Below are 17460 nucleotides of genomic sequence, written 5' to 3'. Positions count from 1 at the left end.
AGCAAGCACCAATCCCAGAATGCACTTGGAGCTTTTGCCCATCTGGAATGCCTCTCTACCTCTTTCTAAATCAATACTATCCATCAGGTGGAAAAACTGTTCTTAGAGCCCAGAGACGTGGGCTGACGTTCCAGCTGCGCCCTTTACTAGTTGGGTGACCTTGGCCAAGTCACTTAACTTGTCTGAACGTCAGTTTTCTCATTTAAAAAAACTCCTTAAATTCTACTCAATTTGACAACTGTTTGTTGAGCACCTACTATGTGCAGAGCATTGTGTGCTAGAAGCTGAGATTATAAAATCTGCAGAAGCTAAAGCCATGGTCTTGCCCTCATGGAGTTTAGAGTCTGGGGGAGCGGGGGACTGCACAAACGAGGATGATGCGCAATCTTCCCATGCCTGCATATATGTAGTGGGTAAGACCAAGTGTATGAAAGGAAGTTAAATATTGTGCAAAATGTGACCTCATGGGGCCATTCTGAGAATCAAATGTCATGCATAAAACGCTTACTTATTGGGATTAGCGGAGGCACGCTCACAAAAATTTACTAATATCTGACAAATTCCTCCTCTGAGGCCTCAGTGGGGACAGGGAGGCTTTTACAGGCAATACCAAGAGAGCCCGCATGTGGGCAGGTCTAACCTAGCCAGAAGGGCCTAGGAAGCAGCTACGTGCCTGCTGTCTCAGGCCCAGCCTCACTTGGCCCAGCAAGGGTTGTGACCAGCTGGGCCGTAAGGGGGTTTCTGCCCACAATTCCCAGAGACCTCCGACAGTACAAACAGACTGTCATCTCCATCAGTGGAGGAGGACTCACCCACAGATACTGGAGGAAATATTTATGTCTAAGGCCTAGCTTGAACCTTACCTCAGTAAGGATGAAGTAGTCCTCTACTTCATTCCTACAGCTATTACTGTCGGTGCCTTCTTACACCGGGGACTTTGAATGGTTACATCAATCTTAGATTCTTTCTTTTACATTTTTCAGTTTTCTTTTTTTTTCTAATTCTGAATTTAATAAACACCAAAAAAATACTTTCCTATACCTAAGCAGAACAGAAAAAGCAGATTATATGGGACACCATGCATCTCTATTACATAACCGTGCTTTTTAAAAATTAGTGTATTTCATAAATTCAACCTGTTACTTCCCAAGCCTATTTTCTTCAGTTTCCTTCCATGTATTTTAGAAAAATATTTCAATGACACCCTCTCTTTCCTTTTTTTTTTTGGTGGGGGGCAATCCTATCATCAGATCCCCTTCTGCCCCCAAATTCATTTCCCAAAATGAGACAGGCACATAATCCTGTCACTAATAAGCCTGTGAGCAAATCTTATATTGGCATTTAACTTCTGATCTGTCTCTCATGATTCCCCAAGAGACAAGGTCACGGAGGGAAGTAACTGCATCTTCTTCCTTGATTTTTCATCATACATTTTCCCTAATGAACAAACATTTATTTTCTCACCCTTTTACCTCTTCCCTCTTTAAAATAAAAAAGAGAAGTATGGAACAAACATGCATAGCTGAGTAAAACAAATTTCTACATTGATGATTCAATTTTTAAAAATGTCAGGTTATGTATACCTTTTCTAAGAAAACACCAATTATATCAATTTATATGCAGCTATATAGTCATGGGTTGGGAAGAAAATTATCATACTCCTTGTGAGCCAAATTCAGTAAAAACATGAGAAATAATACTAACTCTAAAGTGACATGCTGAATGTAGAAAATAATTTTTCCTCTGTGGGGCTCAGAGTTCTTTTTTTTTAAAAAAGTATTCATTTATTTATTTTTAATATAAATTTATTTATTTTTAGTTTTCAACATTCACTTCCACAAGTTTTTGAGTTCCAAATTTTCACCCCATCTCCCCCTTCCCCCCACCCCAAGATGGCATGCATTCTGCATATCCCTTCCCCTAGTCTGTCCTCTCTTCTATTTCTCTCCCCTTTCCCTTCTATTTTCCTGTAGGGCAGGATAGACTTCTCTACCCCATTTCCTATATTGCTTATTTCCCAGTAGCACGTGAAAACATTTTTTTTAAAACATATGTTTTTGAAACTTTAGGTTTCAAATTTTTTCTCTTCCTCCCTCTTGAGGGCTTCTTTTTAACAGTGCTGTAATGCAGGGAATGAAAACGCTACTACTCCCATTTTAAGTTGAGGAAAGGAAGGCTCAGTGAGCCTTGGACTGGCCCAAGATCATACATGTAGGACACAAACTCAGACCCAGGACCCTCTCTCCATCATACTGACCTTCTCTATAAAGCAGTGATATCTCTAAATTTAAACTCTGCCTCTGTGGGTGGGTGGGTGTGCCTGTGTGTGTGCAAACCCATTCCTATTACAGAATCACACAATTAGCAGAGGCCACCTTATCTAACCCAAACCCAAGGAGGAATTTCTCCCCACCCCACCCCATCCCACTATCACATTCTAGACATGTGGTCACCCAGCTCTGGCTGAAGCTCTTCACTGAGGGGGAACCCATCACATTATAAGGCGGGTTCCCTTTTGGGAAGTTTCTCCTTGTATTGAGCCCCAACCTGCCTCTTTAGAACTTAAGGTGCTGCTACTTTTGTCCTCTGGGGACAAAGAAAACGAGTCTACTCTGTCTTCTGTGTGTCTGCCCTTCGAATGTCTGAAGGCAGTGACCCTGGGGCTGTCTCCACCTCGCCACCCAGAAGGCCTCTGTTCTGCAGCAAACATCGCCTCTCCCCTTTACTGAACAGTACAAGGTCCTCACCCATCCTGGGTCTCCTCCTCCAGAAGCTCTCTAGCTAACCAATCCCCTCGCTAAAATGTGGTGCCCAGAACTGACCACAAGAGTCTTACTATGACCCATCCAGGGCAGATGACAGGGGGACTTTCACCTCCCTGAATCTCCCCCAAATGGAATCATAACATTTTCACTCTATACCTCATTGGGTTGTCTCAAGAGAGGTTTGCTACCAAACCTGAAAAGGCTACTAGTGGGTGGTGGTTGTAATTATTATTACCATCATCCTTTCCAAAAGATTTCACCAAGACCATCCTTCCAGCAAAGGGCCACACATATTCTGATGGCAAGCCTGAGACTTCAGCTGCCTCACACTTAATAGTAATAATAGTAGCCACCACTTAGAAATCACTTTCAGGTCTGCAAAGTGCTTTACAGAGATGATCTCATTTGGTTCAAAAACAATCCTGGGAGGGAGGGACTATTGTAGTCATCCAGTCGTTTTCAGTTGTGTCTGACACTTTGTGACCCTGTTTTGGGGTTCTCTAGGAAGAGATACCAGAGTGTTTTTGCTATTTCCTTCTCCAGCTTATTTTACAGATGAGGAAACTGAGGCAGAGTGAAGTAACTTGCCCCAGGTCACACAGCTAGAAGTGTCTGAGGCCAGTTGTGAACTTGGATCTTCTTGACTCCAGGCCTGGTGCGCTATCCACTGTGCCACCTAGCTGCCGGGGAGCTATTATTATTCCTATGTTACAGGTGAAGAAACTGAGGCAAATGGGGTTAAGTGACTTGCCCAGGGTCACACAGCTAATAAGTGTCTGAGGCCAGATTTGAACTCAGGTCTTGCTGACTCCAAGTCCAGGCCTGTACACCAATCAGATCATGAACAGAAGATTGGTAACTCAGAAGCAGGAATTCATTTTAATTTGCTTAACTCTCTAATGCTGATAAATTTCATTTACTCCATCAAAAAAATTCTGAGGAAACATTCACAGAAAATTAATGTGCTTCCAGTGGTGACTTGATCTTTTGAAAAGCATTTTCAAACCACCAATGCTCAAACCCACTGGTAAATACTCCTTTTGCTTTAAGAAAAAAAAAAAAAGAAGAGGAATTCTTGGGCTAGCATCAGTTCAGTGCCTCCAGACGATCATTTTGGAAGCAGCAAACAAACTCATCTTTCCCTAGCTGGCAGTGGTCACCATGGTTACTAATCAAGGCGCCCGGGTGAAGCAGCTCTTTTCTGCCTTCCACTGGGCCATGGTAATGGCTTCTAGCCTGCCGGTGACCTTGTGTTTATTCTCAAGGCTGAGGATTAACTCCTTGTTGTTTCGACTTACTTAGAAAAATAAGGCACAAAATCCAGACTCATCCGAGCCCCTCAGCCAGGCTGCCCTCTCCAGCCAGAGCGCACCCACCTGTGAAGTTCCTCTGTTTTGTCTTCAGTTGGGCCCATGGTGAGTAAGCAGTGACGCAGGACCGCGGCCATGACACGGAACTGGTGAGAGTCACTCTATGGCAAACACAAGACAAGAAGGAACAAAGATGAGTGTTTATTTGGAAGGTAGCTGCACTTAAGTGGTCAACTCATCTGCCCTTTGCCCCTAAACCACGCAGAAGTGGCCTCGATGGTCCACCTGGTGAAACCAACAGTCTGGGTCCCTTTGCCTTCACGCTTGGTCATGGGCCGGTGGCCAACATGATCAACTCCAGGGAGGACGCAGAGCTGGTAGCGGCTGGAACCGGCCCCTCCGGCTCCTGCTTACAGATAATTCCCAGTAGACTCGGGTGGGGGTAGTGAGAGCCAGCAAGGGGGGGAAAAGCAAGAAGACACATGTTTGTTAGCTGTCACATGGCTTAGAAGCATTTCAGGCAAACACAATAATTCTCCTCAAATATTGAAAGGACTGTCTGGTGAGAGAGTGATCGGACTTATTCTGCTTTGACCCAGAGGGGAGAAGCAGAAGCTGTGTGTGTGTGTGTGTGTGTGTGTGTGTGTGTGTGTTGGCAAGGGGGGAAGGGTGTACAAACTTAGGGTTCACATAAGGAGTAACTTCCTCATAATCAGAGCTAGCTACGAGAGAAAGGGCTGCCTTGGAAGTTAGGAAGTTCCTCCTTTTGTCACGTAAAGGATCATTCATCCCCCCTCCATTGGGGGACATTCACATCCAGGGATAGATGTTGCCTGAGCACCCTTCTGACTCTGACATCTTGTGACTCAGGATCATTTAATGACACGGAACGACTCAAGGCCTTCTGGGAGATGCTTCCATCATCATCCCACTAACTTCCAACCACTAAGAGCAGCAATGAGAGGGGCTGTCCTAAATCATAAAAACGCATGAAAAATCCCCTAGGCTCACTCGGACCAATATCTCCAGCCTACTTCGCCTGCCCAAAGCTGGAGGTCAAGCTATGCCTGGCCCACCAGCTTTGGGGGAAGCCAATGGTTTAGTGAGTGAACCTGGATCTTCTTCCTTGGTGTGCCTGCTTTCCACAAAACATTGAAGGGTGATCAAGTGCCCATGGCTTTATTACTTTTGGTCAAGGCACAGACACTTTCTCTGTTGCCTTGTGGCTAAAAGCTCTTAAAGGGAGGCCATCTTAGCAGCACCCAGTGCAGACTGGAGATTACAAAGACATGATGTTTTAGAGCTGGGAGGTGTTGTCAAGGTCATCTAGAGGCCGGGACAGGCGAAATATCCAGCCTTGGTCATTAGGCATTGAGCCGCAGGGGGACGACCTAGCTCTTCTGACTCCACCAGGGATTCTTCTCCTATTCTTATGTCCTGGACCCCTTAGGCAGTCTGGGGAAGCCTACGGACCCCTCTCAAAATGTTTTTAAATCAGTGAAAGAAATGCTAAACTTCAGTTAGAGGCTGGTGAAAACAAAGAGGCTTCTTCTCCAAGACTATGGACCCCAAGTTAAGGACCCCTGGCACTATACTGGATATCTAGAGATCAGGGCAGGAACACAGAGGGGGAGTAGAAGAGAAAACTGACAGCACTGAAATGATCAGGGGGTTTTCTTATTAATATTATGTGCCTCTGAGGGCCTTAACCAAAACTCTAATAGTAATTGATCCATGATGTCAAGAATAAGTGGTAATCCTTCTAACCTTTGGTCTAGAACTGCCTCTGACACAGTGCATCCTCTGGGGCAGCCTGAAGTACTCGTAACCCTACAGTCTAGTCTAGTCCCCTTTTGCTTGATTTTGATGGACCAATCAGGGAACCAGATGTCCATTTACTCTTGGAAATTACCAGGAAAAAAGTGATCTTTCCCTGTCCCTTTGCCTGATTCTGTACATGTAAGCTGCTTGCAAAACAAAGCAATCTAGTTTTCCCTCACTTGGCAAAGTGGATCTGACATCTAATTTTTCCCTTCCCCGTTCCCAGTCTCTGGCCTATTTTCAACACAGCGGAGATGTCCTCAAAGCCCAGGGAGCTGCTCATGGTGAGGGACTACCACTTACTCATCAAGGCTTCCCCTTGTTTGAAACAACTCTTGAAACCCCAGCTCTTCTTGAGAGTCTTCCCCAACAACTCTGGAAATCTGGTGATGATTTCCCAGCAATCATGACGCTCATCACCTCATCTCCATTCACCACTCCAGCCCCTGACGAATGGACTTAAGCTACCCTTCTGTTAATGGAAGCTGTTTAACAGAGCCCTGATCACTGCAGTTTTAGACTGTATGGGAGAGGCTGGGGCTGTGCCCGAAGTGACAGGTACTATCTAGTAGCCCATCACTGGCCACACTGGCTAGTTGGCACCCAGGCGCCGGATCTTTCCAGCCGACTCCCAAACGCCATCTACTAAAGCCTCTACAAACGCTAGTCCAATGGAAGAATGGATTTGGTTTCTCCTGCTTGGGCACAGAGGCCAGGTCGAGGAGTGATTCTTTAAAAATATTTGGAAGCTCTAGAGAGATGCTTCAGCTTGATACAGGGTGAACTCCCTACTGGTCCAAACTATTCAAGTATGGGATCAAAACACAGGGAATCCCCCTCACTGAAGGTCTTTGAGCCGACTGTCGGAGAAGCACTCACACAAAGCCTTTTTATTCAGGCCTAGGTTGGAGTAAGTGACCTCCAAGATACTGTGATTCTGACTGTGCACCCAGGAAGATTAAGTCTTTTATAATGAAGACGACGGTGGCGGCGGCTTAATGCTTATTAAAAAGGACACCTCACACTCATCTCCTGAATCGTGCCCAGAGTTCTGATATCTCTCAGGCCAGAATGGCCTGGTGGAAAAAGTACTGAGTTAGGAGTCAAGTGTCGCTCTAGACCAGGGGCTGGGAACCTGTGGCCCTCTAGGTCCTCAAGTACGGACCTCTGAATGAATCCAAAAGCTATGAAGTTATAAATATAAGTATTAATTCAAAAATCTGGATTCAAATAAAACTTGGGCAGAAATACCTATTTCTGAAGATCCCACCAACAAGAGCCTTAAGGGCCTGCCATTCATTCTGTTTTCCTACTGTCTCTATCAATATCGCATTTCAAGCAAGAATAATACACCAGAGAGAACTCAGTCAGTTCAACATAGAAAAGAGTACCTACACTCACATAACATACTTGTAACCAGTGAATAGAAGGCCAAAAGCCCCCAAGCAGGGAACAATCCCAGAATCTGGAGGACAAGTTTAGAAAAAATGTCACCCTCTGAAGTTAGGATGAGTCAACATAAAATTTAGGGTATCAGCAAGCTGAACGTTCTCTCTCTCTCTCTCTCTCTTTTTTGGTGAGGCAATTGGGGTTAAGTGACTTGCCCAGAGAATATTCACTCTTAACATCATCGGGGTGGGGGTGGGGCCAGAGAAGCTCCCAAGTGAAATACACGAAACTCCCCTTCCTTGTTGGATTTGGTCATTCCTAAACATCTTCCTTTGACCAAAGTCCTCCCTCTTACATCTCACCCACACCCTGTTCTTAAGCCTCTTAGATATTTGTGATTGTTCCTCTGTCTCTCAGGAGTTGGTGGTTGGCCTGAAAGACTGGTTCCTGTGTTTCCCCTATTTGAATTACCATCTTCCAGGGGCGATCATCCCCTGAGAGGCGCTCCAGGTTAGGATGCATGCTGGGCAAAGAACAAACCTTCCAAGCCATTAACAAGAAGAGCCTCAGTGAAGAGCTGAAGGAGGAAGTGTCGGACAGAGAGCACCAGGCAAGGTGGTTCTCCTAGAAATGACTGACACCTCTCATCGGAGGAATGATTCCATCTTCTTTCCACCCTACTCACAGGAAAAATGATGGCCAAATCCTTAGGGAAAGCAGGTTATGTTTCCTAGGGAAGGGAATCTCCAAACTTTGATTCATCTGTAGGCAGAAGCTAGAAAACCAGTCCCTAAACCACGAATCAGAATGAAGCCCATCAACCCAGCACAGAATTGAGCTGCCATTTTGTTTCTTTGCTGAGCTAGAGGCCAAACAGTAGAAGTTAAACTAACAGAAACCCGATCGAGCCAGTCCAAACTGGAGCCAAATCTTTGTTTCCCACACTTGAAATGGAATAAAATGCAGCCAAAGACCGTGGGAAAGAACTGGATTCTGAATTGGAAGACCACAGGTAGAAATGTAGCTCTGACACTTAGCAGATGTACTACCTGTACCTTGGGTGGATCACTTAACCATTTGGGGCCTCCACTTACTTCTCTGTTAAATGAAGGCTGTGGCCTAGACCCTAGACCATCTCTGAGGCCCCTTCTAGCTCTAAATCTTATGAATCTATAATCAGGTAGGCAGGGAAAAGAACAGTCAGACACCATGTTGCTGACCGCTCCCCTCCTTTCTCCTCCTACACATACTCTCCTCATTGGGTTTCCACAACCCTATCCTCTCCTGGTTCTCCTCCTACCTGCCTGGCTATTCTTTCTTAATTTCTTTTGCTGGACCACCATACCTATCCTATCCCTATGCATGAGTATTCCCCAGGGATCTCCTGGGCCCTCCTTTCTCTCTCTAAATGACCATCAGCTTCCATGAGTTCAACTATCACCTCCATATAGATGACTCCCCAGATCTAAATGTTCCGCCCCAATCTTTCTCCTGAACTCCAGGCTCACATCACCAATTGCCTATAAGACTTCAAAACGGATGTCTTATTCTCATTTCAAACTCAACACGACCAAAACAGAATTCAGTATCTTGACTTCCCGATCCACCCCTCTTTCCAACTTCTGTCACACTGTCCTAGCTTCCCAAGGCTACAGATAAACAGATGCCTCACTCTCTTCTGGTCCTTTCCACTCCCAGGATGACCTGCCATCAGGGGAGGGGAGGGGAGAGAGACAGAGAAAGAGACAGAGAGGGAAAGTGACAGACAACAGACAGAGAAGAACACTAAGTCCTCTCCTGGCATTACTATCTTCACCCCCTCTTACATTGCCAAATTAGAGGTGGATCAACCATCTAGCATTCTTGACAACTTTAAGAAATGAAGACTACTGAAATTTAAAGGGTTTCATCCTCTTTCCCATGAGATTGTCTTTAGCCAGAACAAATGGCTATTTTTCACAAAGTCATACCCGTCTCCAACCCTTAAGCTGGAGACTTATTTTTTTTTCATTTTCTTATTTTAAGATTGCTATGAGGTAGGTAATGGTGCTGATCAGTTGGAGAAAAGACCTTCTGTTAACTGGACAATCAATAAAGAGAAGGTCTGATCCAGGGAGACAGGAAGAGAGCTCAGCCATTAAATTTCTCTGCGCTGCCATTATGACTAGTTTTGGGGATATAGAGCATCCCTGAGACATTGAATGAAATAAATGATTAATCTGCAGATAACAAGGAGGCTAAGTTAAGTCAGATAATAAAGTTGGTTCCCTAAACTGGAATAACTAGGAGTCTGCTCTAAGATGGGAGGGGACTAGAAGAAAACAATATGTGTGTGTGTGTGTGTGTGTGTGTGTGTGTGTGTGTGTGTGTATATATATGAAGGACTGAAATCCTTAATACTGTTAAATCTGAAGACTATTAAGCCTCAATTATCTATAGCAAAAAAGGTGTAATGACATGGAAAATTTAAAAATAATTTACATTTGGATTGAGAATACACTTTATATACAATAATAGCTAGCATTGATTTGATCATGTGTGTATGTATATAGACACATACAGATACATACACACACACACATATATCTCACAGCTACATGTCAGCTGCAATCCCTGTGGAGAGAAGAGGAGAGGAAAAGTGAGGAGGGAGAAAGAGAGAGAGAAGAGAGGAGAGGACAGGAGAGGGGAGGGGAGGGGAGAGGAGAGAAAGAGAGAGGAAAGAGAAAGAGAGGGGAGGGGGAGAGGGAGAGGGAGAGAGAGAGAGAGAGAGAGAGAGAGACAGACAGACAGACAGAAAGAGATCACTTGACCAGTTGCTTCCCTTTCCAATCCACCCTTTACAAGGCTGTAAGATCTTTCTCATGCACAGATCTGATCACTCTCCACTGCCACACAAACTCTTTAAAGTCTCCCTTCTGCCCAACTAATAAAGTCCCAACTTCCCTGCCTGGTATCCCAGACCCTCCAAGATCTGGTTCCAACCTCCTTTTCCAGCCTCTTCCCATACCAATCCATCTAGGTGCTCCATTCTCCAGCCAAATCCGACCATCTGCTCCTCCCACGAGCGTGTTCCACACTCCTCCTTGTCTTTGTTGCCCCTGATGCTTGTTTTCTGACTATACCCCGCCACTCCATCTGCTGGACTCCTTCCCACCCCTCCCCAAAAGCCACCTCATCCCACCAGGGAAGAATGACCTTTCCCACCCAGAACTCACAAACCACAAGGTTTGCAACTCCCATGTACCTATGACGCATCATTTGGTATCCTGGCCATTTATATTCCTATTATATTCCCCCTCTAGGAAAACTTGGTCCCTAATGCCATGCAAATAGTAGATGCCTAATCAGTGTTTTCCCAAGTACTGACAGCTAAATCATCAGAAGGATGTCAATACAAAGAGACCCCTCTCACTCTCAGCAAAACAAAGAAAGGTCCCTGATGCTAGAAGACTCCAAGGAACTGGAAGACCTGGCCTGGTCACTAAGATCGACTGTCTCTCCCATCTCCTTTATATTTAAAGATCAGTATGTTCAATGTGTTCACCTTAGCTGAGAAACAGTCCCCTTCCCCAACAAATCACAACTAATAATGGCTGACATTTCCACAGCTAGCGCTTTCAGGTTTGCAATGCGCTTTTCAGGGTGCTGTCTCACTGGATCCTCATGACAACCCTTGGAGGTAGGTGCTATTATTACCACCCCCATTTTACAGATGAGGAAACTGAGGCTGAGAGGCCAAGTGACTTGCCCAGGGTCACACAGCTAGTAAGTGTCAAGTGTTTGGTCTGAAGCCGCATTTGAACTCAGGTCCTCCCGACTTCAGGGCCGGTGCTCTATCCATTACGCCACCTAGCTGCCCCTACAACGACTCACATTTAGACCGCACTGGACGGTTCACCAAACGCTGCCACCTCCGCCTCTCTGCCTCCGGCTGGAAAACAAGGAAGTGAAACTGCAAAGTCCAGGGTAGCTCTAAGCCTGACCACGACCAGGGCATTGGTATTGGCTGAGGATGAGCAGGAGCTCATGGAATTTCCCTCACGGGAATGAACTGAGAACTAGGTCTCCAGTCCCACAAACACATGCCATTCCTGGCTATCTGGTCTAGAAGGAGATCTTGGCCAGACCCTCTGCACCCCTCCCTCACCTACCAGAGGATAGACCACTCTTCTAAGAGGTAGCTAAACTCTCCCGGATTTTTAGGAGTTTGGTGAACATGCCTGAACCCAGCCACAGCCCACCTCCCAAATTTAGCATAAGAAAGGTCAGAGGAGATGAAAGCAAATCCCCAAGCTCTCTCCCAGATCAACTACCCAAGAAGTTATTTCTGGGGCGCTGATGTGCTCAGGACTATGTTAGATTATTCTCAGCTAATTATACCATGAAGATGGAAGGTTTAAACATGCTAAAAAAAAATTATATGGGCTGTAGGACATAAGCAATGCACACTGGCACTGGAAAGTAACAAAGAAGGGAGAAGTATTAAAAAAAAAAAGTCCTGATGAGGAAGGTCTCTATTTATGGCCCTAGAGCTACCAGGAAAATGTCTCATCTTTTTCCATAAATGAAATTGTAAAGCATCCTCCAGACGAGGGTAGTTTTAAGTTGTTCAAAGGGCAGCTGTCTCATGCCATAACATAGCCCTGGGAAGTCAGACATTCCCCGGGGAATGAGAAGGACTCTGCCAGCTGGGGGGAAAGGCTGCCTGGAGATTCTCCACAGTCTCACTGGGCTGGGGAAGACACACGTCAACAAAATGACTGGCCAGAGCAGTTCCCTCAACTCACTGTCCACACAAGAAGGAGCGTTGAATGGCAAAGTAAGGGGATACCAGCCAGAGTGCTGTGCCCAGAGGCCACCATGGCAGTGGTGAAGGCAAAGCAGGGACCCTGACCTGTTGGCCAATGGAGCTTGGAGAGCACCACTGGCGTGGCTAGCATCAATCATGACCAATGGGATGTCACTTCTCATAAAGGTCAAAGAAATAGATGGGAAGGCATAGGATTCCAAGCTGGCCCTACTGGAGATCATGAGGAGGATCAGCTTGACATGGAAAATGATGGTCAAGTGGAGCTCTTTCATGTTCTAGAAGACAAGATCCCCAGAAACAAACACCAGATCTACCACCTGCTGGAAATGGTTCAGAGCAGCTGGCACTGGGGAAGCAGGTAAACCACGAGGACCCACGCAACAGCCCAAAGACATGAACGGTCTCATGCACCAACGGCATCCTCACAAAATGGGAAAGATCTCACCAGCTCTCAGAAAGGACTTCCGACTACTTTCTGTCAAAAGACACTCAGCTCCACACCACACCACAGCGGGTTGTTGACCAGCGCAGGCCAATTATAAAAATTAACTACACTCCTTAGCGTCGATTGGGTAAGATCAGAGATGAAATGGAGGAGATGCTAAAATCTGAAGGAGGAAAAGTTGGAGAACCCCGGGTCACTGAAACTCTTTATTCAATACAATCACTAAAAATTATACCTAATGATGAAAGAGATGACTAAAAAAACAGGAGGTCTTCAATGATTTTGAAAAAGAGAAAAGGATACTCAGAATGGAATTCCCAAAAGTCCTTTCAGAGTTTGACCACATGAACCCAAATAGAAGATAAATTATACTAAAATAGAATAATTTTAAAAAGCCAGTATCTCTGTTCCTGCCGGATGAAAGTTCGCCACATCTAGGCAATCTCACACATATCAAACTGCACTCTGGCCATCTCCCTGGAGTGCTACTACTGGGTATAATCTTCCTTCAACCAGAACCCAGAGTTCCAGCTCCTACCCAAAGGCCTTGAACTCCTAACTGGTGAGAGTTCATTACATCTCAGCATCTTCAGGCCTACCATAATTCATTCTGGCCATCTCCCTGTCAGACCACCATGCACAAACCACTCCCCAGTCCCCATTTAAAACATACCACCCCCAAGATAATGCCGAGAACAACTAACATAAAATGTTGCATTTTTGAGGGAGATAGTTTAAAGGCTCAGACTGGCCTTAATCTATTAGCATCTCTCCTAAATAGAACTTAGCATGGCTTCCAAATGGAAGGAATTGAGCTATTAATCACGGGATGGATAGAGATGACATCAGACTATGTGGCTCCACCAAAAACAGATTAAACAGCTTTTCTGTCTACTGAAATCTCTCTCTAATGATATCAAAACATTGTTTGGACTTCATAAGTGTAAAAATTCTGAACTTATGCCAAGGAAAGGTAAGAGACTGAAGGCTTGAATCTTATCTGGAGGTCACAGTGAACCAATGGATGAAGGTGATACCTACAAATACCTTGTGTCTCTTTCAGGCAAAACACATCAAGAATAAAGCTATCGAGAAGACTGTGGGTGAACATATTAGGAGACTTACTGGCATCCTGAAATCAAAGCTGAATGAGATGAACACATTTAAAGCAATTCACATCTACGTATGATCAGTCTTCATGTAAAGCTTTGGAATTTTATGATGGACCTGGAACATATCATAACAAAAACTCACATAATATTAACAAAATATAAGGTACATCACCCTAAGGCAGATACACAAAAGATTAATATTTCTGCTTCTAAAAAGGAGGAAAATGATTGAAAGGCATTCATGGAGTAAGAGGAGCTCATTTTGTTCTGGTACCAAAAGTGGAAAAGACACCCAGAACAAGTCGGAAATACCAAATAAATTACCTGCTGGAAATTCTTCGGAGCAGAGCAAAAACCCACAATTATGAGGTAAAAAAAACAACAACAAAACCTACAGAAATACTTTTGGAACAAGCAGATAGCACTTTACAAGGCAAACAATAAAGGATGATAACAGTTATATACCACCGGATTTGTCAAATATAACTGAAAGTAGCTTACCTCTCAAAACAGCCTATGAAACCACTGAGATCCACAATCGGAATTAAAAAGCCCATGAGTGACATCTACATGAACTCAGCCAGCACTACGCTGACAAAGAAATATCGAACAAATGGCTGAATCAGGCAGGTTTGTTTATGGAAACAGAGAGGGTTATGACAGCAATTTAGGACTCAGTCACTGCCATTACATCCTACAGAAGGATGATCCTCAAGGAGCCCAGACTCCATGATTGATTTTAAAAAATTATTCTGAACTCAATCAACAACTCCATATACACAGCAGAAGGAAAAAAGAGTATTGCATAGGAAATCACAAATTTCCACCACATGCAAGGTTTGGTCAATGTAAATTATGCAAGGAAAGGGTGGAAACAGTACCACACATCACTGCAGACTGTGAAAAATTTAGGACCTACTGGATACTTAAGAAAAGTTGGCCTGGTAGCTAGAATTATACATCAGAAGCTGACTATATTTCATGGATTGAGAGATTTTTAAAAATCCCCATTCTACAAACTCACACCTCAAAATATCAGCTGAAGATATCAATAAAACAATAAACCGACCAATAGACTGTACTGGGACCAACCCATTACCACAAATTAAACTCTTGTCCACAATCGGTCAGACACAACACTGACTCAGAAAAATTTATGAACAATGTTTTTCAACAGATGATGCCATCTTAAATATGCACAATCTCCAAAGAGATCAAAACCATGTGGGCACAGCCTGAGGTTTGTCTCAACCCATCCTTCTGTGGGCTATTGGAGTTGTACAGCGGATGCTCACAGTGAGCCTACAGAAGATGAGCGTTGATCCCAACAACAGCCCAGTCTTATGAATGAAGCTCTTCCTGACCCCTAGTCGCCAGCGCTCTCCCTCTTAAACCACTTTGGGTTTCTTTAACTATCTACTATACAGTGGTATTTAATCACTTCACACTGATGCTGTATCTATTTATATGCGTGCTCTTCTCCCCCATTACAATGGAAGCTTCTTGTGAAGAGGGACCATTTTGTTTTTTACCCTTTTATCTTCAGGGCCAAGCACAGAGCAGATGTACAATAAACATCTGCCTTTTCGGCAGCTTGAGAGGTGGTGTGGCCTCAAAACCAGGACAACCTGGGCTCAAGGGCAAGTCATTTCACCTCCCTCAGTGCTTTGTGTTTCAGAGAAGGCGCCAGCCTGCACTGGGAGGGTCCATGAAATCACAGGGCCAGCTTAACTCCAACCGGTCAATTGTGCTCTTGATCGTGGGCCTAGGACGTCTCTAGGACGCACCTGCATGGCTTCTGGCAAACCACAAGGGCCTCCCTGCTTTGCATGCCAAGCTAAAACACCAAGCTTGTGACAACAGCCCCAGAGGGAACCATGCAACTGGAAAGAATCAACAACAACAAAAATCCCAAAATCACTGATGCAGAAGGAACATAACTGCAGAAAGTCCCCAGTACATATGGACACTTAATTCTTCCAATCTTCCTCAATATCTCTTTTCAAAGTGTCAACAGAATGTGTGGGTTTCCCCGACCGTCCTTCCCGGCCAACCCCGGGCTCAGCAGACTGTGCCATGGCCATCCCCAACAGCTGCTGGGATGCACCTTCAAATGTGTGGCTGCAAAATGCAAATCTATTTGTGCTGCAAAATCCAGATTATTTACATAGTCCGAGACATCCCTGAGCTGAGTTGATCCTTTCAAAGGCAGCCTATTGGTAGAAACAGACTTTTAATCATGGGCAGGGATGATACAGAGGAGCAAATGAGCAGAATTCCTAAACTCTGTATGAAAAGAGCTAATATGTTATCGTGTATAAATTGCCCCATGTCATTAGGCCAACATTCAAAGGGCCTGGCTCCAAGGGAAAGGAAGGGTAGAGAGGGTTTAAGAAATGACTGAGAGAAAGAAAAGGAAAAATCTAATAACCACAGAAGAAAATAACGTGAGCATCTATGACAAGCCAGTTAAGTAGAGCTGACCGCTTAACATTTCCTACCTTCTAGTAATCACATCCAGTGTCTGGCACACCGTGGAACTTTGATTCAGAAATGTCAGCCCTGGTTTGCCCTGGCTTGATGGGATCTGGGAACACCAGAAGGGTTCCTCAGCCCACGAATGAAAAGGGGCCAGTTAGCGGCTTGCTACCAGAGTAGAATTAGAGTAGAATCATGCTTCTATCTCATGACTGTGAATCAGATCCCAGTGACCAGCCAGTTCCGGGTAAACCTAAAAGATAACTAGCCCAACAAGGTCACAACATGGAGAGACTGGTATGACACATGAAAAGTACGATCCACATCACTCTTCTGGAGACAAAAATCATCGTCTGGAGACGGCGCTCGCAAAAGTCCTCAAGTCTAACTCAAAAATGACCAAGAATCCCCTCTGCCTTCGGGAAGGCCTGCCCTCTTCCCCTCGGCCTCACATAATCCTTCTCTTCCCTCAGGATGCAGTCAGGAACCCTCTTCTACACGATCCCCCCAACTGCTAGAGCGTCCCTTCCCCAGCGAGCTTGTACTTAGCCACACTGCCTATATCTGCACTCATTCATTTGATATTCAGTGTTGTCTATATGTATAGATGTACTTATCGTCTCCCCCATTAAAACAGAAGTTGCCTACATACATATGTATATGGGCATGTATATACATGTATACGTACACACACATGCATATACATGCATGTATGAATAAATATCACATGTGTATGCACATACATATGTATATGTACGTACATATATGCACACACATACATATGTCTACAAAGTTCCCTATATATATACAAAATTTAAGTGAGTAGGGCCTTTCATCATACTTGTACCCTCAGTACCTAGCACAGAACCTTGCACATAGTAGGGGCTTAATAAACGCTTGCTGGATCGAGCATGGTCCCCCACGTCTTCTCTTTTTAAGGCTAAGTGTACCCTGTGCCTCCAACAGATCTCCATGTGGTAGTTCCAATTCCCTGACCAATTGGTCAAGCTCCCACAGATCGCCTACAGTTTGGTGGATTCTATTCTTCCAAATTTGTAGGTGCTCTGGCTTTTTTGTTTTTGTTTTTAAAGATAACATACCCTCATCACTTCATAATTCATCCTCAGGTTGGAGGGACTTTCAGTCCATACTTTAATCACTTTCAAAAGATGCATGGGACAAACCGTATTTAGAGGGGAAAAAAAGCATGCTGGTGGCAACCTGATAAAACAAGTCTCATTGTGTACCTTATAAAATGGCTAGTGGACTCTTCAGAGCATGCACATGGTAAGCAAGGCTTTACTGATGGGAAGCCCGATCACCACCCCTA

The 17460-nt window shown here is 44.6% G+C and overlaps 1 protein-coding gene across 2 annotated transcripts in view; it reads right to left on the bottom strand.

Annotated features, from left to right (window-relative positions):
- The window catches only part of RIC8B (RIC8 guanine nucleotide exchange factor B), a 93404-nt gene that overhangs the window by 35794 nt on the left and 40150 nt on the right, over positions 1-17460 (bottom strand). For both annotated transcript variants that reach the window (XM_020982435.2, XM_020982433.2), the window contains exon 4: positions 4142-4236. In XM_020982435.2, the coding sequence (XP_020838094.1) occupies positions 4142-4236 (95 nt within the window). The remainder of the gene's footprint in view (positions 1-4141; positions 4237-17460) is intronic.

This window comes from Phascolarctos cinereus, unplaced genomic scaffold (assembly GCF_003287225.1).
Source record: "Phascolarctos cinereus isolate Bilbo 61053 unplaced genomic scaffold, phaCin_HiC Scaffold_1;HRSCAF=81, whole genome shotgun sequence".
NCBI classification, from domain to species: domain Eukaryota; kingdom Metazoa; phylum Chordata; class Mammalia; order Diprotodontia; family Phascolarctidae; genus Phascolarctos; species Phascolarctos cinereus.
This window is presented reverse-complemented; position numbering and strand designations above follow the sequence as displayed.